The sequence below is a fragment of the Rana temporaria genome, chromosome 13 (genome assembly GCF_905171775.1).
Source record: "Rana temporaria chromosome 13, aRanTem1.1, whole genome shotgun sequence".
Taxonomy (NCBI): domain Eukaryota; kingdom Metazoa; phylum Chordata; class Amphibia; order Anura; family Ranidae; genus Rana; species Rana temporaria.
The window spans coordinates 26444629-26472365 of NC_053501.1; the positions used below are offsets into that span (position 1 = coordinate 26444629).

The 27737-nt window shown below is 46.2% G+C and overlaps 1 protein-coding gene across 1 annotated transcript; it reads left to right on the top strand.

The window, feature by feature from the left end:
• The first annotated feature begins 331 nt into the window (after positions 1-331).
• Positions 332-16450, top strand: TMEM179 (transmembrane protein 179). The gene is made up of 4 exons (XM_040332704.1): positions 332-675; positions 8016-8153; positions 9997-10075; positions 15550-16450. Exons 1-4 carry the CDS (start codon positions 371-373, stop codon positions 15727-15729), a joined length of 702 nt encoding a protein of 233 aa, XP_040188638.1. The 5' UTR covers positions 332-370; the 3' UTR covers positions 15730-16450.
• Positions 16451-27737: the final 11287 nt, after the last annotated feature.

Genomic DNA, 27737 nt, shown 5'->3' on the forward strand with positions numbered 1-27737 from the left:
GACCCCCCATACAGGACATGTAGTGTGACCCCCATACAGGACATGTAGTGTGACCCCCCATACAGGACATGAGTGTGACCCCCCCATACAGGACATGTAGTGTGACCCCCCCCATACAGGACATGTAGTGTGACCCCCCATACAGGACATGTAGTGTGACCCCCCCCATACAGGACATGTAGTGTGACCCCCCCCATACAGGAAATGTCATGTAGTGTGACCCCCATACAGGACATGTAGTGTGATCCCCCCATACAGGAAATGTAGTGTGACCCCCCCCTCTCTCTCTCATCTCTCCCCTGCTCTTTCTCCTCTCTCTCTCCCCCGTTCTTCTCACTGCGCATGCTCGGTGTGGCTCCTGGCGGTGAAGATGGCGATGAACAATTTCCTCTTCGCTCAGTGTATTCTCTATTTCCTGGCCTTCCTCTTCAGCTTCATCGCCGTCATCCCGCTCTCCGAGAACAGCGCCGACTTCCACGGGAAATGTCTTCTCTTCACCGAGGGAGTGTGGCTGAGCGGGAACGTGTCCCTGGAGACCCGGGAACATTTCACTGTGGAGGAGTGGGGACCGGAATCCGCCTGCAGGTTCAGCGTCTTCACCGGACTCCTCTCCCTGCTGGCCGCCGCTCTGCAGGCCTGGAGGTCCCTCTTCCTCCTCTGCAAGGGACATGACGAGTGAGTACCGGGGAGGACCGGAGGGGGGCCGGGGAGAGGACCGGGGAGAGGACCGGAGGGGGGGGGGGCCGGGGAGAGGACCGGAGAGGACCGGAGGGGGGCCGGGGAGAGGACCGGAGGGGGCCGGGGAGAGGACCGGAGGGGGGCCGGGGAGAGGACCGGAGGGGGGCCGGGAAGAGGACCGGAGGGGGGCCGGGGAGAGGACCGGAGGGGGGGCCGGGGAGAGGACCGGAGGGGGGACGGGGAGAGGACCGGAGGGGGGCCGGGGAGAGGACCGGAGGGGGGCCGGGGAGAGGACCGGAGGGAGGCCGGGGAGAGGGCCGAAGGGGGGCCGGGGAGAGGGCCGAAGGGGGGCCGGGGAGGGGACGGGGAGAGGACCGGAGGGGGCCGGGGAGTGTGTGGGGAATGGATGGAGGGAAGTAGGATGGACCGTCTGAGATTTCAGCACCATGGACAGCGATCACCTCCTCCCTCCATATACAATGTATCTCCTCTCCCTTCTCTCTCCATTCACATTCAACTTACATCTCTCTCTTTTATCTCTCTTCTTTCTTCTCCCCTCCTCTCTTTTCCTTTCTCTCCTGTCTTTTACTTCCTTTCCTCCACCCCTCTCTCCTTCATCACCCTCTCCCCTCCACCCCCTCTCTCCTCCATCCCACTCTCTCCTCCCTCCACCCCCTCTCTCCTCCACCCCCACTCTCCTCCATCCCCCTCTCTCCTCCATCCCCCTCTCTCCTCCATCCCCCTCTCTTCTCCATCCCCCTCTCTCCTCCATCTCCTCTCTTCCCCACCCCCGTCTCTCCCCCTCCCCCTCTCTCCTCCATCTCCCTCTTCTCCATACCCCTCTCTCCTCCACCCCCTCCTCCATCCCCTCTCTCTCCTCTACCCCCTCTCACCTCTATCCCCTTTCTCCTCCATTCCCCTCTTTCCTCCATTCCCCTCTATCCTCCACCCCCTCTCTGCTTCACCCCCTCTCTCCTCCACCCCTTCTCTGCTCCACCCCCTCTCTCCTCCATCCCCCTCTCATCTCCATCCCCTTTCTCCTCCATTCCCCTCTCTCCTCCATCTCCTCTCACCTCCATTCCCCTCTCCTCTCCATCCCCCTCTCCCCTTCATCCCCCTCTCTCCTCTATCCCCCTCTCTCCTCCACCCACTCTCTCCTCTGTCCTCCTCTCCCCTCAACCCCCTCTCCCCTCCAGCCCCTCTCTCCTCCATCCCTCCACCCCCTCTCTCCATCCTACTTTCTCATCCACCCCTCTCTCCTCCATCCCACTCTCTCATCCCTCCCCCTCTCTCCTCCACCCCCTCTCTTCCATCCCCCTCTCTCCTCCATCCCCCTCTCTCCTCCATCCCCCTCTCCACTCTCTCCTCCATCCCTCTCTCCCCTCCACCCCCTCTTTCCTCCATCCCCCTCTCCCCTCCATCTCCCTCTTTCCTCCATCTCCCTCTTTCCTCCATCTCCCTCTTTCCTCCATCTCCCTCTCTCCTCCATCTCCCTCTCTCCTCCATCCCCCTCTCTCCTTCACCCCCTCTCTCCTCCATCCCCCTCTCTTCTCCATCCCCCTCTCTTCTCCATCCCCCTCTCTCCTCCATCTCCTCTCTTCCCCACCCCCGTCTCTCCCCCTCCACCTCTCTCCTCCATCTCCCTCTCTTCTCCATACCCCTCTCTCCTCCACCCCCTCCTCCATCCCCTCTCTCTCCTCTACCCCCTCTCACCTCTATCCCCTTTCTCCTCCATTCCCCTCTTTCCTCCATTCCCCTCTATCCTCCACCCCCTCTCTGCTTCACCCCCTCTCTCCTCCACCCCTTCTCTGCTCCACCCCCTCTCTCCTCCATCCCCCTCTCATCTCCATCCCCTTTCTCCTCCATTCCCCTCTCTCCTCCATCTCCTCTCACCTCCATTCCCCTCTCCTCTCCATCCCCCTCTCCCCTTCATCCCCCTCTCTCCTCTATCCCCCTCTGCCCTCCACCCCCTCTCTCCTCCATCCCCCTCTCTCCTCCACCCACTCTCTCCTCTGTCCTCCTCTCCCCTCAACCCCCTCTCCCCTCCAGCCCCTCTCTCCTCCATCCCTCCACCCCCTCTCTCCATCCTACTTTCTCATCCACCCCTCTCTCCTCCATCCCACTCTCTCATCCCTCCCCCTCTCTCCTCCACCCCCTCTCTTCCATCCCCCTCTCTCCTCCACCCCCCTCTCTCCTCCATCCCCCTCTCCACTCTCTCCTCCATCCCTCTCTCCCCTCCACCCCCTCTTTCCTCCATCTCCCTCTCTCCTCCATCTCCCTCTCTCCTCCATCTCCCTCTCTCCTCCATCTCCCTCTCTCCTCCATCCCCCTCTCTCCTTCACCCCCTCTCTCATCCATCCCTCTCTCTCCTCCATCCCCCTCTCCACTCTCCCCTCCAACCCCTCCTTCCCCCACCCCACGCTCTCCTCCACCCCTCTCCCCTTCATCCCACTCTCTCCTCCATCCCCCTCTCTCCTCCACCCCCTGTCCCCTCCATCCCACTCTCTCCTCCACCCCCCTCTCACTTCTACCCCCTCTCTCCACCCCATCTCTTCCCTTCACCCTCTCTCTCCTTCACCCCCCTCTCTCCTCCACTCCCTCTCTTTTCCACCCCTTCTCTCTCCTCCACCCCCTCTCTCTCCTCCACCCCCTCTCTCCTCTCTATCCCCCTCTCTCCTCCATCCCCACTCTCTCTCCTCCACTACATCCTCACATATCTGTTTCATTGTTTGTCCTGGTTCTTCTCCATAAGCCTGCCTTATATTGCAGTCCGTGTAGAACCATTGGGCTCTTGCACTGTGTTTGCATTTATTTCTATTGCCAGTCACATAGCCAGCCTTGAGCTGTGAATCTGTCAATGCGGGCCTATGTCAGAAGTGCTGATATGCCTAAGAGAATAATCTGGCTCTCACAATGATTAGCTATACTTCAACTCAAAAGATCAATAGAATTGTGGGCAGAACCACATTTTCCGTGCCACCTTGAATCTGCTCCCAAGCAACTGATATTTAATAGCCTGAGGGGTCATGTTCTTCATGTGACCTATGGCCATCCTTAAAACAGTCAGACTTTTAGTTTCAGATTAAGTATGGAATGGCTAACACCCTTAAACTCTTAGGCCCGGATTCACAAAGCACTTACGCCGTTGTATCTCGAGATACGCCGCGTAAGTGTAAATGTGCGCCGTCGTATCTATGCGCCGTGCCCACAGAACTAGATACGCCTGAAAATAGGCTTCATCCGACCTACGTAACTTTCCTACGCCGGCGTATCGTGGGCGCATATTTACGCTGGCCGCCTCATTGCAAATATGCAAATGAGGGAGATACGTCGATTCACGAACGTAGTTGCGCCCGGCGCATAATATACGCGGTTTGCGTAAGGCTTACGTCCGGCGTATAGTTATTCCCCATGTATGAGGCACAACTCAAGCAAAGGTATGGATCAGGGAACAGCCGTCGAATTTTGCGTCATTTACGTAGTACGTGAATAGGGCTGGGCGTAGGTTACGTTCACGTCGTAGGCAGTGATCCGTCGTATCTTAGGCTGCATTCACACCTCCGCGACAAAACGCCCGACGCCGGACGCTCGTGCCGCTGGAGGGGAGAATTCCCATTGCTGTCTATGAGATGGTTCACATCTCATAGACGCCGTACGCCTGCCGCCTGAAAAAAAGTCCCGGACCCTTTTTTCAGGCTACATTGGCGTTCGGCCATACAAAGCAATGGGAAAGATTTGTTAAAAAAAAAAAAAAAGTTACACCAATCGCGGCAAAATACGCCGCGTACGCGGCGTTACTTGTCGCGGAGGTCTGAATGCAGCCTTAGGGAGTAGTTTCAACGTGATTCTGAGAATGCGCACTGGGTTGCGTCCACGGGACGGCGCATGCACTTATAGGTGGCACTGATATGCATCACTGATGGGCATTCATAGGCGGCACTGGGCACTCTTTGGTGGCACTGATGGGCACTCATGGGTGGCACTGATGAGTACTTATGGGTGGCACAGATGGGCACTGATAGGTGGGCACTGGGCATAGATGGGCACTAAGAGGTGGCACTAATGGACACTGAGGGGTGGCACTGATGGCATTGCTGGGCATCATTTCAGCCAGTGCCCATGTTGCCAGTCAGTGCCCATTTGTGGGCACTGATTGGCATCGATTGTGTTCATTCTTTTTTCTATTGTTTTTTTTTTTTTTTGCTCTATTGTGCACCGGGGGGCACTCCCTGGTGGTCCAGTGTTGGCATCCGAGGGGGGCAGACGCGAGTGAGGAATCAACGGCTCTTCCTGTTTACATTGTGATCAGCCGTGGTTGGTGACTGACTCACCGATCGCCGCGCTGCGCACCCCCATGGGCGCGCGCCAGCATGAAGACCTGCAGGACGTCAATAGACGTCCAGTCAGGATTTCACAACCACTTCCCGGACGTCAATTGACTATTGACTGGGCGGGAAGTGGTTAAAGAGGAAGTAAGCACCCTTAAAAAAAATCTGAAAAAAACCCCTTCAGGAAATAGGCATAATGAGCTAGCATACTAGCTCATTATTTATTACTTACCTGAGATCATAGCCCCCGAGCGGTGCTCGTTCCTCACCTCCACCGCCACCATCTTTCCCTGGTGTCTTCCTCGTATCGCGGCTCCGGCACTGTGACTGGCCGGAGCCACGATGATGTCACTCCCACGCATGAGTGCAGGTGCCGCCACTAACAGCATGATCGCTGTTAGTAACGGCACGCTCAGTGCGCCTGCACGCCGTAGACACTGGTGCAAGTCTTTTGGAAATATGGAGATATTTCTTGCACCTACAGGTAAGCCTTAACCACTTAAGACCCGGACCATTATGCAGGTTAAGGACCTTGCCCCTTTTTGCTATTCGGCACTGTGTCGCTTTAACTGACAATTGCGTGTGACGTGGCTCCTAAACAAAATTGGCGTTCTTTTCTCCCCACAAATAGAGCTTTCTTTTGGTGGTATTTGATCACCTCTGCAGTTTTTATTTTTTGCGCTATAAACAAAACTAAAGCGACAATTTTGAAAAAAAAAATGCAATATTTTAAACTTTTTGCTATAATAAATATCCCCAAAAAAGATTAACATTTTTTTTTTCCTCAGTTTAGGCCGATACATATTCTTCTACATATTTTTGGTAAAAAAAATCGCAATAAGCGTTTATTGATTGGTTTGCGCAAAATTTATAGTGTCTACCAAATAGGGGATAGTTTTATTGCATTTTTATTAATATTTTTTTTTCTAGTAATGGCGGTGATCAGCGATTTTTATCGTGACTGCGACATTATGGCGGACACATCGGACACTTTTGACAGTTAAAATGATACTGGCAGTAAAGGGGTTAACCAGGAGGGGGGTTAAGTGTGCCCTAAGGGAGTGTTCTTACTGTGGGGGGCGTGGCTGTGCGTGTGACGTCACTGATCGTCATTCCCTATGACAGGGAACAGACGATCAGTGACAGCCACACTAGGAAGCGCGGCGATCGGGTCTGCTGTTCCCACGGGGGCAGTCACGGAGAAGAGGACCGTGTCGCGAGCGCGCCGCCGGCTGCGTGCTCGTGACCCACGGCTGGGATCTTAAAGGGGACGTACATGTACGCCCTTGTGCCCAGCTGTGCCATTTTGTCGACGTATATCGGCGTGTGGCGGTCCTCAAGCGGTTAATCTAGGCTTACCTGTAGGGTCTGTAAGGGTTTACAACCACTTTACGCCTGCAGGAAGTAATAGGACATTGTATATATGGCAGGATCAATGGGTATTTTCTAGAGGTCGACCTATATATAGGCAGGCCGATATATCAGCCGATATTTGGCCGTTTTGGAGAAATCGGCATCGGCCGATTTTTATCCAAATTAGGCCTATATTTAACATGTCCACTAGTGGTGCCACGGATCCGGAGCTAGGTCGAAACCGTGGCCTTTCCTGATGCTGTGACCGCGGCGGCAATCCGCGGATTGCTGCCGCGGTTACAGCATCAGAAAAGGCCGCGGCTTCGGCCTAGCTCCGGAGCCGCGGCCATCTTGGTACACCCAGCGCGGCGGCCCTTCTCTCTGTTTACACCCACAGAGGAGGAGGGGCCCGCGCTCGTGGGACACACACCTCTCTCTGGTGTCTGTACTACGGGGGGGCAGAGGGGGGGTCTGTACTGAGGAGGGGGGTGTCTATACTGGAGGGAGAGGGGGTCTGTACTGAGGGAGGTGACACTATTTTGTTTTGCACCAGTGCCACCTGCCAGTGCCAATTAGTGCCACTTGCCATCCAGTGCCATCTGCCAATGCCACCTGCCAGTGCCAATAACAGTGCCACCATCCAGTGCTAATTAGTGCCACCTTCCATCCAGTACCATCTGCCAATGCCACCTGCCGGTGCCAATACCAGTGCCACCATCCAGTGTCAATTAGTGCCACCTTCCATCCAGTGCCACCTACCAGTGCCAACTAAAGTCACCAGTGCCACCTGCTAATGCCAACCAGTGCCATCTGCCAGTGCTAACTATTGCCATCCAGAGCCAATTAGTGCCACCTGCCAGTCAGTGCCAACCAGTGCCACTTGCCAGTGTCACCTGTTGGTGCCACCTGCCAGTGCCATCTGCCAATCAGTGCCACCTGCCAGTGTCAATTAGTGCCACCTGCCAGTGCCACCTGCCAATCAGTGCCATCTGCTAGTACCATCTTTCAGTGCCAATTAGTGCCATGAGCCAGTGGCACAAAAAAAAAAAATCGACCTAAAATATCGGCCGCAAAAATCGGCTTTATATATCGACCAACGGCTGCCCCGATTTCTAAATATCGGCATCGGCCAGAGAAAAACCCATATCGGTCGACCTCTAGTATTTTCTGTACTTGCTGAAAATGATCTCCGCCCAAAAAATGTAAACGAATGCAGCCACCATATCTGAGGAATGGAAACTAAAATATTTAAACCTTTTTGTTCATGGCTTTAGTTGTGCTTTAAGTCTTTTTTATAGTCCTCTATAACAACATCAAAGACAAACATGTAGGACAGCTGTGTACTTTAATGACGGTAGGTAGGTGTTGAATCCTGTCTTGTACGTGTTTGTGGCTGAGTGATGGGATACATGGTTAGAAGATGGTTTAGGATTTATGATGTAGAATCTCATTAGAGTATTTAAGTGACAAGGATAATGAGGCTCGGGCAGAGTAATCTCAAGTCTTCCCGTCTCTCCTCGGTGTTATTAATTAAAACAGATGTCTTAGGAGAGCCCTTATTCCGGCTCTGCGCTGGCTGGATGCTGCGTGGAGCGTCTGCTTATGGCGTTCTTTAAGTTTCCCATGAGTTATATTGCCTTTCTTTCTTTATTACAGCTCTTTCTTTTACACCTTCCTAAATATGCTGATCAGCTCCTTTGTGGTTTTCGTTACCTTTATTGCCAGCACCATCGTCAGCGTTGGGTTTAACATGTGGTGCGACGCAATTACGGAGAAAGGAAGTATGCCCAACAGGTTGGTACAAAAGATTTATGGCTGTCCTTTTATGTAGAGTTGAAAATGGAAAATTCATTTTATAGCAAGTCCACAGTTTTTTTTCATGTTTTTGTGGACATATGTGTGATTAGAATCAAATTGAAGTAAACCCGTCCCCAGATAGCAATAATATTTTGTCTGTTCACTTGCTGCACATTTTCACCGGCAAGTTGTTTACTTGCAGAGCACTTGAAGCACAAGTTCTAGTTGACACTTTTCCAGTTTGTAGCAATTTTGCGTGGTAAGTTTCTAGCAAGTTTCTAGCAAGAGCAAAGTTGCAGTGGAAAGTCTACAGCAATAGCTCTGTAAAGTCACAGTGCCCCCTGTGGTGGGATGACTATTGCAAAACATAACTGAACCAGAACTTGCAGCAGATTTGCAGAATGTTTGCCAAGAAAGTTGATCTGGAGCCATGCAATGCGGACTTGCTGCAACTGTGCATGAAACTTGTGAAGCCTGGCAAGTCTAGCAATAGCTTAGCAAGTCATTTGCAAACTTGCAGCTCAATTGCTTGCTATCTGGGATAGTGAGGAAAATACAGGCACTGCCAGTACTGGCCTTCCTCTGGAAATGCTGGTTGATTAGACAACTAATGCCTTCAATAGTTTGTATCATTAACCTGGAATATTATGTATATCAGGAAGGTTGGAGAAAAGTCAGAAGTCTCGATCTATATTTTTTCATAGGCTAGTTAGTGCCAGGAGGTCAGCAAAGGAAGCCTCCTCCATGTATCTCTCATGACATGTCAATTTCTCTGTTTTCCCTCGCTGTGTGTCTTTGGGGGTTATTTACGAAAGGCAAAATCACTTTACACTACAAGTGCAAAGTGCACTTGAAATTGCACTGAAAGTTCAGTCGCTGTAGATCCGAGGGGGGCGTGCAAGGAAAATAAAAAACAGCATTTTAGCTTGCACATCTTTCCCTCAGATTTACAGCGACTGCACTTCCAAATGCACTTTCAGTGCAATTTCAGGTGCACTTTGCACTTGTAGTTTGCACTTGTAGTGCAAAGTGGATTTGCCTTTCGTAAATGACACCCTGAGAGTCACTGACTCAGAAACAAGTAAGAAGACAAGAACCTCCTGACTTTTCTCCAACCTTCATGATAGGCATACTTCTTCTGGCTTGGTCACTCAAACTATTAAAGCCTGTGGTTCTACAGTATAACCAGGTAACTAGTATTTTCAGAAGAAGGTAGGCAGTGACAGGTCCTTTAATTCTATTAGGAAAGGTTTGCTTTAAATCACCCTGGCATTGTTCTGTACTGTCAGCACTGCAGTCCTTATGGTTAGTATTAAGTCTTACTAATCCCAAAAGCGTATCAACGGTCACTCTCTGGCTCTTTACAATTAATTTGATTCCAATCCTTTTAAGTGAAGATTTACCGGACTATGGGGGTTATCTACGAAAGGCAAATCCACTTTGCACTACAAGTGCAAACTACAGGTGCACTTTAAATTGCACTGAAAGTGCAGTCGCTGTAAATCTGAGTGGTAGATCTGAAAGGAGGGGAAGCTCTGCTGATTTTATTATCCGATCATGTGCAAGCTAAAATGCTATTTTTTTTCCTTGCATGTCCCCCTTGGATCTACAGCGACTGCACTTCCAAGTGTACCTTCAGTGCAATTTCAAGTGCACTTTGCACTTGTAGTTTGCACTTGTAGTGCAAAGTGGATTTGGCTTAAGTAAATGACCCTATGTGATGTCAATACAAAATAAATAAAATAAAGTAGTGACCCCTAGTGGGAGTATTGCATATGACACCAAAAATATATTATATTTACTTTCTGGCTTATCTTATATGTTTTTTCATTTTCCAAAGCTGTGAAGAACTCCAGGACAGAGATCTTGAACTTAACCTGGAAAATTCCTCTTTCTATGACCAGTTTGCAATTGCCCAGGTAAGTAGCTAACAAAAAAACAAATATAACGTTTGTAAATCCTGTGGACTTTTTTTTTTTTTTTGTCTCTCCAAATACACATATATGGTATGAATTGGTAAATAGTAGAACAGAAATTACTGTATTTGCCAGCGTATACAGTAAGACAACTGGGCGTATCAGGCCCTGTACACACGATAGAACATGTCCGATGAAAACGGTCCGCAGTACACACCATCAAACCGAAATCCCCGCGGTGACGTGGCGGTGACGTTGACGCCGCCACGTCACCAAACCAGGAAGTAGTTAGGTGTACTAACCAGCGGACATGTCGGACAGACGGGTTTCCAGCAGATAAGTTTTAAAGTATGCTTTAAAACTTTTGTCTGCTGGAAACCTGTCTGCTAGGCTGTACACACGGAAGGACCTGTCCACTGAAACTGGTCTGCGGACCAGTTTCAGCAGACATGTTCAATCGTCTGTACAGGGCCTAAGACGACCCCCTAATTTTCCAGCTAAAATGTTGGTTTTGGTATATACTCACCGTATAAGATGACCCCCCCCCCCTCACTGTGCCATTGCCTCACTGTGCCATTGCCTCACTGTGCCTGTGCCTCACTGTGCCTGTGCCTCACTGTGCCTGTGCCTCACTGTGCCTGTGCCTCACTGTGCCATTGCTAAACCGTGCCTGTGCCTCACTGTGCCTGTGCCTCACTGTGCCATTGCCAAACCGTGCCTGTGCCTCACTGTGCCATTGCCAAACCGTGCCTGTGCCTCACTGCCATTGCCAAACCATGCCTGTGCCTCACTGTGCCAATGCCAAACCGTGCCTGTGCCTCACTGCCATTGCCAAACCATGCCTGTGCCTCACTGTGCCATTGCCTCACTGTGCCATTGCCAAACCGTGCCATTGCCTCACTGTGCCTTGCCAAACTGTGCCATTGCCAAACTGTGCTATTGCCAAACTGTGCCATCGCCTCACCTCAATTTGCTGATCTTCATTCCAGAAGTGAGTCAGACTGCGGGCGTCCATCTTTTAAAATCCGCTCCCCCTCCTCGTGGTGTTCCGTGATAGGCGTAACAGTCAGTTTCCCAGAAGAGCCTGTGTTCAGCGTTCCACATATCACGGACGTCCTCTCGTCCGAGGACGCGGAGGCTTTCACTTTTGGTTGGAACTCCGCTTTAACATTCTCACACCCTCCAGGAGAGCTAATATAATCTAATATATTGCTACCAGCGTTAAAAGCAGGCCTGCCTCCCAATTCTTTGCACTTGGGCTTATTAATAGTGGAATCCAATATCCACACTCTGCTGGACACTTCAGTGTACATTCCACACTGTGCCTGCATTTTGGAGCCATTCATAAAAGGAACATCACGGGCGTCCTATGGATTTCCCTATGCATGATTGACTGAGCTCTAGTCCTCCTTCTGCTTTTTTTTAAAAAGCAACAGTGTGGCTGTGGTAAGGCTATACCATACTTTATAAACAAGGCTTAATTGGGTTGATTTACTAAAACCGGAGAGTGCAAAATCTGGTGCAGCTCTGCATAGAAACCAATCAGCTTCCAGTTTTTTTTTCAAAGCTTAACTCTAGAAGCTGATTGGCTGCCATGCAGAGCTGCACCAGATTTTGCACTCTAGTTTTAGTAAATCTCCCCCTATGTGTCATAATTGGTGTAGTATAGATTCCCTGGGAGGTACCTACATTTTACTTCTGTAACCAGTTTAGTATGTTTATGTTGCTAACAGGTTATATATAACACTTCACCAGGATACTTTATCTTCACCGTGTATTTTTTCACTTCATTTTACAAATGTATGTAATTCCACTATGACACCTATAGGTTAGTAAAATATTGTTACAAGATTGAGTGACAAAGATTCTGACCTTGTGAAAGCATCATGTTCTTGAAAACCCCATCTCATTTACCCAATTTAAATGCAAATAGCTGGTATAAAAGACGCGCCATTGATTTTCTAAGGGCTCCATTCATAGATTTGCAAAGTTGCCTTTTGAGAGTATTACCTTCCAGTGGTATCTTCTGATATGACTTTCAAGATGACTTTTAAATTTCATTTAATATATAAACAAAGGCTGACAGACCTATTATTGCAAGGCTGCTTTTAATGTCCAGTCTTTCCTTACCCAACGCCTTTGTGTTTATTAATTTAACAATGGGTGAGAATCAGAAATTTCATTTAGAAATATGTGTAGTAATACACGTCACTAATACATTGAGTTGGAATTTCTCCTGACCAGACTATGGCCCAAGACAACTTGCTGTCCCAATCTGGGTTAAATCATATTCCTATGGCAGTGAGGCCAGACTATAGAGAGTAGAGCTCCACGATTCTGGTCAAAATAAGAATCACAATTTTTTTGCTTAGAATAAAGATCATGATTCTCACGGCATAAAATCTTTCACATTATACAAAAAATAAAATAAAAAAATTGGGCTAACTTTACTGTTTTTTGTTTTTTTAATTCACTAAAGTAATTTGTTCCAAAATATTGCATTTGACAGACCACTGCCCAAATACAGTGTGACATAAAATATTGCAATGACCACCATTTTATTCTCTAGGGTCTCTACAAGAAAAAAAAAAAATATATATATATATATATATATATATGTATATATATATATATATATATATATATATATAATGTTTGGGAGTTCTAAGTAATTTTCTAGCAATTTTTTTTTTATTTTAACTTGAAAACAACAAATCTCAGAAAGAGGTTTAGGCCCAGATTCTCATACATTAGCGTTGCTCCTGGGCAGCGTAATATATGAGCTCTACGTTACACCGCCGCAGGTCTACAGGTTTACAGCCTGATTCTCAGAACACTTACCTGTAAACTTGCGGCGGTGTAGCGTTAGATTGCTCAGCGCAAGCCCGCCCAATTCAAATGGGGCGGGCACCATTTAAATTAGGCGCGCTCCCGCGCCGAGCGTACTGCGCATGCTCCGTCGGGTAAATTACCCGACGTGCATTGCGCTAAATGACGTCGCCCCGACGTCATTTGCCTAGATGTATACGTAAATGGCGTCCAGCGCCATTCACGGACGTCTTACGCAAACGACGTAATTTTTATTCAATTCGACGCGGGAACGACGGCCATAGTTAACATTGGTTGCGCCTGCTAATTAGCAGGGGCAACCTTACGCGTCGGGTACGCTACGCAAACGACGTTAATTTGCTGCGTCGACCTCGCGTATGTTCGGGAATCGCCGTACTTACCTCATTTGCATAGAGGACGGGGAAAAGCGACGATGCGACACCTAGCGGCGGGAAAAAAAATTACTTTTAAGATCTGACAGCGTAACAGCCTTACGCTTGTCAGATCTAATGGGTATCTATGCGAAACTGATTCTGAGAATCGGTCGCATAGATACCCGGGGCCAGATGAGGTGTTACGATGGCGCTAATGGTGTTGCGCCGTCGTAACGCCTTTGAGAATCTGGCCCTTAGTGTTTAAGTGGTTAGACTTTTGTAATTTACATACAGAAGTCTATTCCTTTGATGTAAAACACACATTGATACAATGTTTAGACTTCATGTTCTACTGATACAGAATGTTGTCATACTTGGCAGATTGCCCAGATTTTTTTCCCTTTCCTTTGACTGCTGAGAGCAGAGAGCATTCTCTGCATACAAAAGATCGGGAAATACTTTGTCAAGATCGCAACTGGGAAAATTATCGTGATAACGATTCTTGCCGATTAATCGTGCAGCTTTAATAGAGAGTGATCATATGATCTCAGACCCTACACAAAGATACCATGTTACATATTGTAACATTTGTATTATTCTGTTTGATCAGCTGCAGATCAAAGGGATGCGTTTCATCTTCAGATGAAGTCAGGTAAAGCAGCTGACAAGTAAAAAAAAAAATATTTTTTTAATTAATCTCTTTGTTTAACCCCTTATTAACTGTTAGTTTTTGCTAAACAGCCCTAATTAACTCCTCATTCTCCTTATCCATTTCATTATTAATTTCATGCTGATTTTTTTTGCTCGTTGAGATTTTATTAACTATTAATATTTAAACTTTTTTAGTTTGTTTGCTTTGTTAATATTTTTTTTACACATGTAACATATATTTACATGTTTCATGCTTAAAAAAGGACAAAATAGAAAAAAAAAACTTTATTTTCGTTTGTAAATAATTTTAGTGTAATTTTAAACAGGATAAATTGTGAAATAAAATGCACACTTTTTATCTGCAGTAACACTTTTTATTTATTATATAACACTGGAAAAAAAATCATTGTTTTTTTTTTTCATTTTATTACATTTAAGGATTGCGAGAAAAAAAATTGTTGCAAGACATCATTTATGGAAAGCCTTGTTGGTCCTTAAAAAATATATATGTATGACCTTGTTATAGTAAAGAGATTGTAAAGGCTCGTTTTAAAAAAAAAAAAGTAGAAAAACTAACATGTTATACTTACCTCCTCTGTGCAGTTGGTTTTGCACAGAGCAGGTCAGATCCTCCTTTTCTCAGGTCCCTCTTTTGCTGCTCCTGGCTCCTCCCTCCTATTGAGTGCCCCCACAGTCAGCAGCTTCCTATTGGGGCACTGGAGCCGAGTAACACCTCTGTGTGTCCATTCTGACACGGAGCCCCGACCCGACCCAGCCCCCTCTCTCCCCTGATTGTCTTACTGAATTTGATTGACAGTCATGGGAGCCAATGGCGCTGCTGCTGTGTCTCAGCCAATCAGTAGGAGTGTATTGGAAGGCTTAGACATTTGTGGACATCGCTGGAGAGAGTTGGGGCTCAGGTAAGGTGTTTTTTTATCTTAATGCATGGAATGCATTAAGATAAAAAACCTTCTGCCTTTACAACTCCTTTTAAGTTATGACAAAGCTATCATTGAATAAACAAGTCCATAGCAGATATGTAAAAATTGCTCTGGTCCATAGGGGTGAGAAGATGTGAGAAACAAAGTGGTTAAAAAGCTTTGAAGGAAAGCTAACATTATTTGATATACGAGGTGTGTCTACAGAGTTTAGTGAATATCTCAATAGCTCAATGGCAACATAGACCAGGTGTATGCACATGCACATGGCTATGCAGAGAGCGCGGAGTACACGTGACCATCAGGGTAAACCCGCTGAGGGCAGTCGAACGTAGTCAGTGTGAGGTAGGGTCAATGGAGCAATGAGTGAACATCAAGTTCTGCCTTAAATTGGGGAAAACAGTGACAGAGACACATGAAATGTTGGTGCAAGTGTATGGGACAGATGCCGTGAGTAGAAAATGTGTTTATGAAGGAAGCGACTGAGGATGAGCCACATTCGGGTTGGCCGTCGACAAGCAGAACCCCAGACATGATCGAGCAATCGGCAACTGACTCTATGATTGATGGGGAAGGAATTGGGCATTAGCAAGGACATGCTGCGCACCACCATACGCAAATATTTGGGTAAGCGAAAGATCTGTTCCTAGTTTATGACGAACTGAAATGTTTTTTCTTTTTCTAGTTTGGTCTTTGGGCTGCCTGGCTTGCGTGGCTGGGAATTTCCATCCTTGCGTTTTTGAAGGTCTACCATAATTATAGACAGGAGGACCTGTTGGACAGTCTTATTCAAGAGAAGGAACATTTGATTGGAAAGTCGTCATCTAGACATTCTATGCATGAAGAGAAAAGTGGAGTGATATAACCCAACAAGAAAAGCCATAACACATTGCAACATTTTGAAAATGAAAGCCTACAGTGTATCCTTTAATTTGCTTTGGTTCCTCTTAATTAGTTCTCATAAAAGGGGCACAGTGTTTTTTTCCTCTTTGCAAATAAGCTACCATTATTTGGCAATGTGCAGTTGGTCCTGTTAAGAGATCATGCCGGCCACATGGCAACAAATCATATCAAGTGTTTGCTGAGATAGCTACATGCTTTCAAGTTAAAGTGTAAAAGGTTTGTCCACCTAATGGTGATATTTTACTAATAGGTGGAAATTAGTGGGCTGGGTAGTGCCCTGGCTTCTTATATGTCATAGATACTCCAACACTGAGATCTTCCTGCTATAATGTCCCTGACTCTGCTTCTACCCACTTGGGCGTTCCCACTATCCTCTGCGTGTACCAGCTCCTTCTGGAACATTCTGTGTAATATAAAATAAATGTTACAATCCAACAGGGAAAGTGGGAATCCCTTATATTGCCCACAGCAGAGCCAAGAACTCGCCACTGAGAACTCCCCAATCGAGTCCCAGAGAGATAAAAAAGATTATCAGGTGGTTTACCTCTCCAGAATCTACCCCACGACAGGAATATCAGTGTTGAGTGAACTAAGTATTTAAGTAATTCAGTTGTATACAAGTTTGATTTAAAACTTTTTTTTACACCTAAGGCCCCGTACACACGACCGAGTTTCTCAGCAGAATTCAGCCAGAAACTCGATCAGAGCTGAATTCTGCCGAGAAACCCGGGCGGGTGTACACTTTTGGCCAAGGAAGCCGACGAGGATCTCGGCGAGGAAATAGAGAACATGTTCTCTATTTCCTCGTTGTTCAATGGGAAATTTCGGCTCGCCGAGATCCTCGGCGGCTTCACAAGGAACTCGACGAGCAAAACGATGTGTTTTGCCCGTCGAGTTCCTCGGACGTGTGTACGAGGCCTCACAAGGTAAAGGCATAATGTGCTAGTATGCACCGCATACTAGCTTATTTTGTTAAACATACCTTAACCTCCCTGGCGGTATGATTATTTCAGAAAAAAGGTGCTGAAAGCGGTACCATTATTTCCAAGGAAATTTGGCGTTTTATACTGTAGGTCTGTAATTTTTAGGAATAACTCACTTAAATCTGACCAAACAAGAGTCTAGTAGGCATCCTGGGTATGACATTTTTTTTAAAACAAAATTATAATATAATAAATAATTATAAATAATTATAACAAATAATAATATAATTATAGAAAAAATTATTTAATAATGTAATCAACTCAAAATCACTGAAATTTGCTCAGTTGCAGAATTGTCGCTGTCATTACTTTTATTTTTTTATGACGAATTTCCCCACAAATCGCTATCGCACAATTCTGCAAGTGATTATAATTTATTATCGCTGTTTTCTAGCTGCTCTAAAACCATTTTTGACATAAAGGGACACTTTTGGTTGCTATGGACAATCTACAGTTTGCAGGCAGAAAGAACAGTTTTTATTATATAAAAGTACATGCAGGACACTGGGCAGACCACTAGGGACAAGGGGGTGTGTATTTTTTACATACAGTACTGTAATCTATAAGATTACAGTATACTGTATGTAATGTGTTTGTTTACGTTTTTGAATTTGGCGCCGTTTTCCGCTCCCATGCGTCGTAACGTCACAGGGAACGGAGATCGGCGGCACAGGAGGACACTGTGTGAATCGAGCGAGGTCCTGCTCGCTCGCACAGCGCGGTGGCATCGCTGGATCCAGGGACAAGGAAAGTAACTTTGTCTGCTTCTGCAGCGAGGCAAGCCCGAGTCTGACTCGGGGTTACCGCTTTTGGTATGAAAATCTCACCCCGAGTCAGACTCGGGAATACCGCTAGGAGGGTTAAAACAAAGCCCTCCCACGCTGAGATCTCAGAGCTGCAGTGGGCTTCCATCTATACCTGTCTTGCTTCTGGGTTCGTGGGCTCCGGCTATGTGACTGGCTGGAGCATGTGCATGGGAATCGCCGATTACGGCATGGGGCTTGGAAGGAATGGCACAACTGTCCGTTACTTCAGAACACAAATGCGCCAGTGATGTTCTCTTTCTAAGTCCGTCGGAATTTCTGACTGAAAAAGTCAGATGGGGCCCACACAGGGTCGGAATATCCGATGAAAAAATTCCGTCTGACTTTTTTCATCGGAAATTCAGATTTGTGTGTACGAGGCATTGGAGATGTATGTAATTCTTAATATATCCAGCAACCTGAATGTGCTAGTATTATAACAATGTAAGATGTTTATGATGCGTTTCATTCGAAAGAAGCAGCAATTTTGTGCGCTAGATCAAATCTTACACATCAGGCCCCGTACTCACGACCAAACATGTCTGCTGAAACTGGTCCGCAGACCAGTTTCAGCAGACATGTTTGGCCGTGTGTTGGCCCGAGCGGACCATTTTGGGACGGATCGGACAGGTTTCCAGCGGACAACTGTTTCCCGGACTTGTTTTAAAACAGTCCGCTGGAAACCTGTCCGCCCGGACATGTACGGTCGTCTGTACAGACCTACCGTACATGTCCTGCCGCCCGCATCCCTCGCATGCGTCGAATGACTTCGACGCATGCGTGGAAGCATATTTAAGGCGGCCCGCCCACGTCGCCGCGTCATTGTCGCGGCGACACCGCGTCATCGACGCGGCGACACCGCGGACACGCCCCGCGTAATGTTTACGCGCGGGCTTCTGTTCGATGGTGTGTATAGCCATCGAACAGAAGTCCCCGGGCAGTCCCCGGCCAGACATGTCCGATGGAAACGGTCTGCAGACCGTTTTCATCGGACATGTCCTGCCGTGAGTACAAGGCCTAAGAGTACAATGCCAAATTCTCATGAATGTTGGCTCACAAAACAGAATAGCTGCTTATTGATGAGCTTTAAAGTAGGCGAGTTTGTGTTTAATGTGCAGCTACAAGCACTTTAAGATGTATAGATGAATTTACTATAACAACTTGAAAATATGTATTAGCTTGAAATATTCTGTTACTTTTACAAAAAAAAACTTCAACAAACTGCCAACAGGTCAAGCCAACAAACAAGAGCAGGTTTCTGCACCAGCTTTTAGTGCCAATGATCTGCTACTATCCAATGGTTCACATCAGCTCAAGCTTTGGCACTTTCCGGTAGTGTGGGAGCTTACAAGCTTTCTCCTGCCCACCACGCTGGAGATGGGGAGGGTTAAGGCTGTACTTCAAGAAGCTTTGCTTTCAAGTGATCCAGTCACCAATCTCAAATAAAACATATTCTGTAGAGAAATATGTAAATACATAATTCTTCTGCTGCCCATACTACCAAACCCTGCTCCATTAATGAGGAATCGTTGGGTGGAGTTTCTTCTTAAAGCGGAGGTCCACCCGAAATTCGTTTTTTTAAATACTGCAGCTGCTGACTTTTAATAAATGGACACTTACCTGTCCAGCGCACCCGCAATGTCGGCGGCCGAGCAATCGCTCATCTCTCGGCTTCCCCTGCCCCCATCCTCGGTGAGGGAATCAGGAAGTGAAGCGTTGCAGCTTCACTGCCCGGTTCCCTACTGCGCATGCGTGAGCCGTGCGGCGCGCCCTCACTGATCCCCGCTGTCTCCTGGGACCAGTGTGTTTCCCAGAAGACAGCGGGGGGTGACACGAAGGGGGGTGACTCCTGTGGGAGTCTATTCCCGGAAGTGGGTGCAAATACCTTGTTCAGTTTCTATTGCGGTCTATGTCCCTGTTAAGGCGATTCACCCTCTCTATTTGTCCTGTTTACTATTATCATTGTAAGTGAAAATAAAAAAAATCCCAAATTGGGTTGTCCCCAGAAAAGTAATGGAGGGGGGATCTCCCAATGGGCACACTAGTTTTGGTGATCTGGGGGTCACCAAGGAATTCCATTAATTTTCAGGGATTTCCTCTGACTTCCTGTTTGGCCATGGGACAGGAAGTGAAGGTAAATCTCCCCAAATGGAACACAGATGGCCAAATAAATATCTGATGGGGGTTATGACCCTCCCTCGCTCCATCCAAAATGAAAAAAATAGTTTTGCCTATGGTTATACTTTAACATGAATGTCTTCTGCTGCACTCTGGATAATTGGTTGATTATGGTCATGGGACAGTCTAGAAAACATAGAATCATTTGTCAATCACAGCACAGGTTAATTGGAAGGGCATGGGCAAAGAAAAGGGTCACTTTAAAGCAGAAGTTTACCTATAACAACTTGATAAAAAAAATTATGAAACATTAGTTCTACGTTAATAAATTTGCTACCATAATTAGTGTGTGCGGTAAATAGCCTCCAGAATTGCTTCCGTTTTGTCTCGTTGGAGGCTGCCATTTTGTTGAAGCCTAGAGCAGTCACTTCTTTATTGAAAACTCTCCACGTCTCTTTAGTTTAAAAAAATATATATCACTTTCTACAATTAAAATGTGTCTTTTTCCAGCCTTGATTGTTCTTGGCTCAGATAGATGGGAAGGCTGCTGTAGCTGACCGTGCTAAAGGAGAGAATATTAGGGAGATCCTTCTAAGCTTAACACTTTTCTGTCTCCCTGGCAGCAGAGTTTGTCCTGTCACTTCTCCTACTTTTTTGTTTTTCCTCCCTTATCTGTCCTCCATCGGCACAGTCTTGTATTCCCCCCCCAACTCAGTAAATCTTAAAACTGTCAGCAGATTGGCCTCTAGTGACTCACTGATTGTAGGCACAGTGCAAAGAATAGGGAGCAACTGAGACAGACAGGGACTGCCCCCTGCCAGGACACACTAATTAGCGCTTGTTAAAATGGCCGTTACTCAGCCCGTGTGTACCAGCCTTTTTTGTTTTCTTAAGATTCATACTTACCTCTGTGGATGGAGCATCAGACCGAGGCTGCAGCTGTCCCCCAGCGTCTCTGCACTGAGAACTGAGCCACCGAACACTGCCGATGGCTCGGTTTTCACTCCTCCCCAAGCAGAGAGATTCTGACTCTCAGTCAGCATCTCTCCTGCTCTGATCCACTGCGCTCATTGGAGCAATGAGCTGTGGAGGGGCGGGAAGTGGCTCGCTGAGACTGCCTGTGACAAACCCTCGTCCTCAACAGGGCCATTAATCAAGGCAGCTGGCGGATTCTGACTTGGGAAGTCGGGATGACACGGTGCCTCGACTGATGGCAGTGATATCAGGGGAGAGCGGACATCAGACCACTCTCCGCTGAAAACGGGTCACAGGAGTGCAAAGCATTGCACTCCTGTGACCCAAAGGAGAAGCCCAGCCTAAAAGGCTCAGGCTGGACTTCTCCAGGGTTCCGCGTTAAGGAATTCTTTATTGCGGAGAACACTTTGTTATTAGATTAAACAATGGGCGGCTACATTATGCATGCTAGTTCCTTGGTTTCAAGAGCCTTGCACCAAAAAACAGCCAGCACCAGGCTCCCGATACTGAGAACAAATGTAATGCAGCCACACGCCTTGCCATTTGCAAAACCAGTTATATGGCATTGATGTACATAACCCTATTAACAGTGCATGCAAAAATAACTATACCGTTTAGGTGGCTTGGTGCAACAGCTCTGCAATTATGCGTGTGTGCCCCCCCCCCCCCCCCAAACCTGTCTATAAAATGTAAATATTTTTTATGTATTGCTATTTGCTGCCAAAAATGATTTGTATGGCTTACACGAAGAAATATATATATATATATATATATATATTGCATATCTTATAATTATCTAAAACTCAGTGATTCCAGTCTTTAGAAACGTGTGCAAAAATGATTGCAAAAAAACTTTAAGGTGAAGGTTATGAAGACAAGTACTGCTGGTGGCCCATAAAGACAGCTGGAGCAGAATATGAAAATCTGTTTCACTTGTGCTCCAGTCAGGTGGCACATTTTTGAATGTAAAAGTGTGTAATTGTTCAGTTTGGGCTACGACTTCCTTTCATTCCATTTTTATTTGCTCCATTTTTCACCAATCAGCCTATTCTATCTATCTATCTATCTATCTATCTATCTATCTATCTATCTATCTATCTATCTATCTTTACTTTTGCCGTGTACACACGATCGGTTAAACCAATGAGAATGGTCTGATGGACCGTTTTCATTGGTCAAAACCGATCGTGTGTGGGCGCCATCGGTTAGTTAACCATCTGTTAAAAAAAAAGGCAACTTGTTTTAAAATTAACCGGTGGATTCCTAACCGATAGGACAAAACCGATCGTTTGTAGGCACGACCATCGGTTAAAAATCCACGCATGCTCAGAATCAAGTCGACACATGCTTGGAAGCATTGAACTTCGTTTTTTTCAGCACGTCGTTGTGTTTTACGTCACCGCGTTCTGACACGATCGTTTTTTTAACCGATGGTGTGTAGGCGCGACGAACCATCAGTTAGCTTCATCGGTTAACCGATGAAAACGGTCCATCGGTCCGTTCTCATCGGATGGACTGATCGTGTGTATGCGGCATTTTATTGTTGTGTTGAACTTGAATTGTTTTGCATAGTGTTATACAAAATTATATACTTTGAATGACATTTGCAGTTTAATAACCATTGCTTCTAAATTTGGATCTAATGCCGCGTACACACGATCATTTTTCGGGTTGTAAAAAACAAAGTTTTTCAGGCTCTAGAAAAAACAATGTTTTTTTCAACTTGATCATTAAAACGGCCTTGCATACACACGATCGTGAAAAGAAAATGCTCTAGCAAAGCGCGGTGACGTACAACACGTACGACGGCACTATAAAGGGGAAGTTCCATGCGGATGACGCCACCCCTTGGGCTGCTTTAGCTGATTTTGTGTTAGTAAAAGACGATTTGCGATTTTCTGTCTGTTACAGCGTGATGAATGTGCTTACTCCGTTAGGTAAGGTAGTTTTACCAGAATGAGCGCTCCCGTCTCATAACTTCTGAGCATGCGCGGATTTTTCACGTCGTTAAAGCCCACACACGACTATTTTTTATAACCCGAAAAACGACAACGTTAAAAACGTCGTTAAAAAATAGAGCATGTTCGATTTTTTTTTTTTGCCCGTTTTTCAGAACCCTAAAAATGCTCTGAAGCCCACACACGATAGTTTTTAATGACATTAAAAAAAAAAACATAATTTTTTACAACCCGAAAAATGATCGTGTGTACGCGGCATAAGGCTGACCTGTTTGGTAAATGTATGTTTCTGGTTTTGAATAGAGTAGGGAAAATCCCTATCAGATTATTTTTGTTGTCTGCGTCCTTCTGGGGAAATTTCACTTTGATTCTTATGCTAGAGACACAACAAGAGGTGTGTCTGGATTGGGATCTGAATCCACAGCCTTGTCTCTTGTTTCTGGTGAACCTTTAAATCTTTACTCCTCCTATGAACTTCCTATTTAAGTCATGTCTCTGCAACTTCCTGTTTGCCAGATTGTTGTGCTCTCTCCAGCCAATATCTTGCCCCTTTGTGTACTTGCAGCTGTCCTTATTTCCACTACCACTTGTTACCGACCTTTGGCTTGTTTCCTGACTATGCTTCTGCTTGATTACTACTTACTATATTTGCTACTGGACTGCCTGGTGGGTTGACCCCCTGAAGACCGCAAACTGGCACTAACGGGCAGCAAAGCCCTTCTCCACTATCGGGAGCACTAGTGAACACAGGTTAGTGCTTAGACCTTGCAACTTGGGTGAGCTTGCATCATCTGCCAGGGTGACCTGTTTGTTTACTTATCCTGATGGTCGATGGGAGCTTCTCAACTGCTATAGCTAATGGTCCCATAGCCAGACCCCGGACCGTGAAAAAGTCAGAGGAAATCTTCCCAAAGTGAAGTAAATTACCATCTTGGGCCCCATGCACACTGGGAGTTTAGTAGTGGGCAGAGGGGCACAAGTGCACCATCCAGATCCCATGTTAGCAGCCTGTAAAAGGCTAGCAACTGCTGTGGCTATACAGGGATGGGTGGTGCACTGAGCTGTACGTTGGTTTAGTGCAATGTGTACCCTGCGTGCACCACTGAGTACACAGTCCAGCCCTATTTAGCCACAACAGCTATCAGGCTCTCAAAGAGTTTTACAGGCTGGTGACAGTGGGACTGGATGGCACATCCATGCCTCTCAGGCCGAGGATAAATACCGGGCCCCCATAAACTGGGATAATCGCCCAGTGTGCATGGGGCCTAAGTCATCACCAAACTATTTGTCCTCATTAAAGCCGGCCATAGATGGATCGAATTTCGGCCAGTTTAGCAGGATTCGGCTGAGATTCCATCCATCTACAGTATGGACAGGCTGGTTGTACTAAAGTCGATCATTCAGCCGCTAGCAGCAATCATTGTGTTCTGCCAGTAGGGAAAGCTCCCCGCCGGTGGAACACAATAGCGCAGCTATTCCCCATCAACACTGACTCAAGCTATTTTTCTTTCTTGCATCCATGTTGGAAGGAAATAAAATTGTATAAATGATTAAATGATTTCCACTTCCACACCTGCCTACTCTCATTGCACATCTAGATTTCTCTTACTTTCCTCTATCAGTGACTGGTCACTAAGATGGATAGAGGGGTGACATCCCCAGTGGGGACTCAGACAACAACAAAAACTTTTCAGAGGGTCTAACCCCTTAACACTCTACCCACAATTAAGAAAAAAAGGCTGTCTCTTTACATACATTTGAAGATTCCTATATACAGGGGATCAGGTAAAAGATGGGTTGACAACATATAGCAGCAATGGTGACCAATGTACAGGCGCTTTTGCTGCGCTCTACTAATGCAGCCCTATAAAAAAAAAATATTATTGTGCGTGTGACATAATAAATTTATGACATGTTTTTTTTTTTTAACGAACTTTCAAGCATGTTTTGTTAAATAGCACATATGATTGTACCGCTGCTATATTCTGCTACAGGCTTATTCCTGCTCTCAAAAGAATGCATTGCTTCAAGACAACCGTTTCCTATGATGATATTTTGAACTTGTATTGACCAATAGTATTTATTTTTGCCTGTACAAAAGCTGGATGTAAAGTATTCTACATGATGATTTATATTTAGGAATAAATAATGACTAATAATAATGGCTGTTTTGTGTTGATTTTTACTTATCAGTATTGTTAATCATTAATTAATTTGGTGGAATTTTATATTTCAAAGGGTTTTTGCACATTAGAAATGAAAAGAAGCTTCAATGGGAGTTCCACCTTTTTGCAAAAGCAAAAACAAACAAAAAAACAAACAATAAATGCACCCATTTTGCAAAACACAAAAATGGGCATTTGGTATTTTTTTGCATTTGAGGCCCTGTACACACGGCCAGGAATCCCGTCTTTTGAATGGCAAGAACGTGGTGATGTCACTACGATGAGCCGGCACTCTTCACATTCGATGCCGTCGCCACCATCTTGCTACACCCCACACTAAACTTGTATGCTACCGCGCATGCGTCGAACTCTTATCGAGCATGCGCGGGTTTACCTGGGACAGGTAAGCATACAGACGACCGGTTTTCTCGGCAGGAAACACTCTGCCGGGAAACCCGACGAGAAAATAGAGAGCAGGGTTCTCTATTTTCCCATCGGGATTCTCGGCTGTTTTCCTGTCGGGAAAACTGCTAGGGAGCATACACACGGCTGGGATTCCCTGCCAAATGCTCTCCTGGCAGTTTTCCTGCCAGGAAAACCGGTCGTGTGTATGAGCCTTGAGACTGCAAAGCATTGAAGTGCAACCAGTGGATTATGGTGCAATACTCTTTCAGAGTCTTCCTCTAGCTTGGGTCTCTATCATAGTAAACACTTTGCGGTTACGGAGTGGAGGAAGTATCAACAAACTAGTCCTTTGGACTACAGGAGAGTCAGGACACTCTCTACGTTGCAGATAGAGAAAGGAGCTGTGTGTTAGTGGGTGTCCTGACTCTCCTGTAGTCCAAGGGAGGGGGCGAGCACTACACTCCACACCAGGGCGAAAGCCTCGCATTACTGTGTGGAGTTACAGACAGGAAGTGAGGATTTCTCAGAAGAAATAAGGACATTTAAAAGCAAAATCTAAGGATGAGGTATCCGACCGTTTGTATGCTCCATCGGACATTTGTTGTCGGAGTTTCCGCAGACAAATGTGGGATAGCATGCTTTAAAATTGTCCGGCAACAATTGTGCTATTTATTATAGCAACAAGTCAAAAAATTTTTTTCAAAATTGTCGCTCTTTTTTTGTTTATAGCGCAAAAAAATTAAAACCGCAGAGGTGATCAAATACCACCAAAAGAAAGCTCTATTTGTGGGAAAAAAGGACTTAAATTTTGTTTGGGAGCCACGTCGCACGACTGCGCAATTTGTTAGTTAAAGCGACGCAGTGCCGGAAGCTGAAATTTTACCTGGGCAGAAGGGGGGTATATGTACCCAGTAAGCAAGTGGTTAAATGCCACGGCCTACCTGAGTATTGTTGGTGACCATGTCCATCCCTTTATGACTACAGTGTACCCATTTTCTGACGGCTCCTTCTAGCAGGAAAATGCACCATGTCACAAAGATCCAATCATCTCACCACTGGAAAATGAGGTCTCTGCACTCCAATGGCTTCCACAGTCACCAGATCTCCATACAATAGAGCACCTTTGGAATGTGGTGGAACGGAGGATTTGCATCATGGATGTGCAGCTGACAAATCTGCAGCAACTGTGTGATGCTATCATGTCACTATGGAGCAAACGTTCTGAGTAATGTTTCCAACGCCTTGTTGAATCTATGCCACAAAGAATTAAGGCACTTCTGAAGGAAAAAGGGGGTTCATCCTGGTACTAGCAAAGTATCCTTAATATAGTTCCGGTGAGTGTATATGTATAAGAGAACTTAAAGTGGTTATAAACGCTTACCTATACCCAGTGGTGTGACTAGCCTCTGGTGATACACAGAGATTTTAACAAATCCTCCTACATAAGTTGTACCTGTTTATCCTCAGCCATCTCTCCTCTACAGCCTCCGAAAGCACACAGTTTACACAGCATTCCTGAGCTTCCAGAGGTAGGAGGTGTGGATCTGATGTGACAAACTGTACAGCATAGAGCTATGAGCTTAGTGTAATCTGAAACACGAGTGGAGGGAAAGCCCGCCCCTCCCCACACACAGAGTCTCAAAGGGAAACGTTCACAGCTGAGGCTGTCAATCACCTTCTGTGTGCTGAGGGGGGACGGGACCATCCCCCGAATTTGTCGGGTTTGACATAACCTGTCCAAAGTGACTCATGCAGATAGCAGAGAAAAGAAAGAGAGAGCATAGAACAAACTAGGCTTTTTTTGAATGAGACAAGTACACACTATTCCTACATCTTTAGTCACATTGCTTACAGGTAATGAAATATGTCTTATGTTGTCTTCAGTGCCTGTCCTCATCCTGGCTCCGAGTTTCCAGTGATGCAATGTTAATAGCTTCAAACATACAGATTTAGTAACTCTCCCCAACCCCCCGGTTCACAAGTCACAAGGTATGCCAACCTCCTGAACCTTACTATTGGCCCATTGATTATTTATTTGAATGGATTAACCATTTTCGAGCCGGGAAGGGGGGGGGGGGGAAGACCATTGTCAGCGCAGTGGTACCACGTGACCCCCACAGTCCTTCTATTTATACTTCTTGGCGTTCCTCTTTAATGTACAACAGAAGCCTATGGACTAACCCGAGACTGCCTAGGAAGCAACAGACTGAAGCATTATGTTGAATCGAAATAGCTACTGAATAAAAAAAGTGCCAGATAAACATTTTCAGGACTGTCGATTTAATGAAATAATTACATCATAAATTGCGGAGTGAAAACTTGCCGGGTTTATGTTCCGATTAAACTTTATGGATTTTCAAAGAAGCAGCTTTCTAATTTATTTATGTGCAGGATTGTCTCAGCTACTTTGCGTTCTGCATTCAAATGTAATATGATGTAATGTGATGCAGGAACGGATTCTTTGGTTTGGTGGCTGAATTTGGAAAAATAAAGCAGCTGTAGAAGACTTACCTTCGATTAGTGCCCATGGGTATGGTACGGCAGGATGTCTACCTCCCAGAAC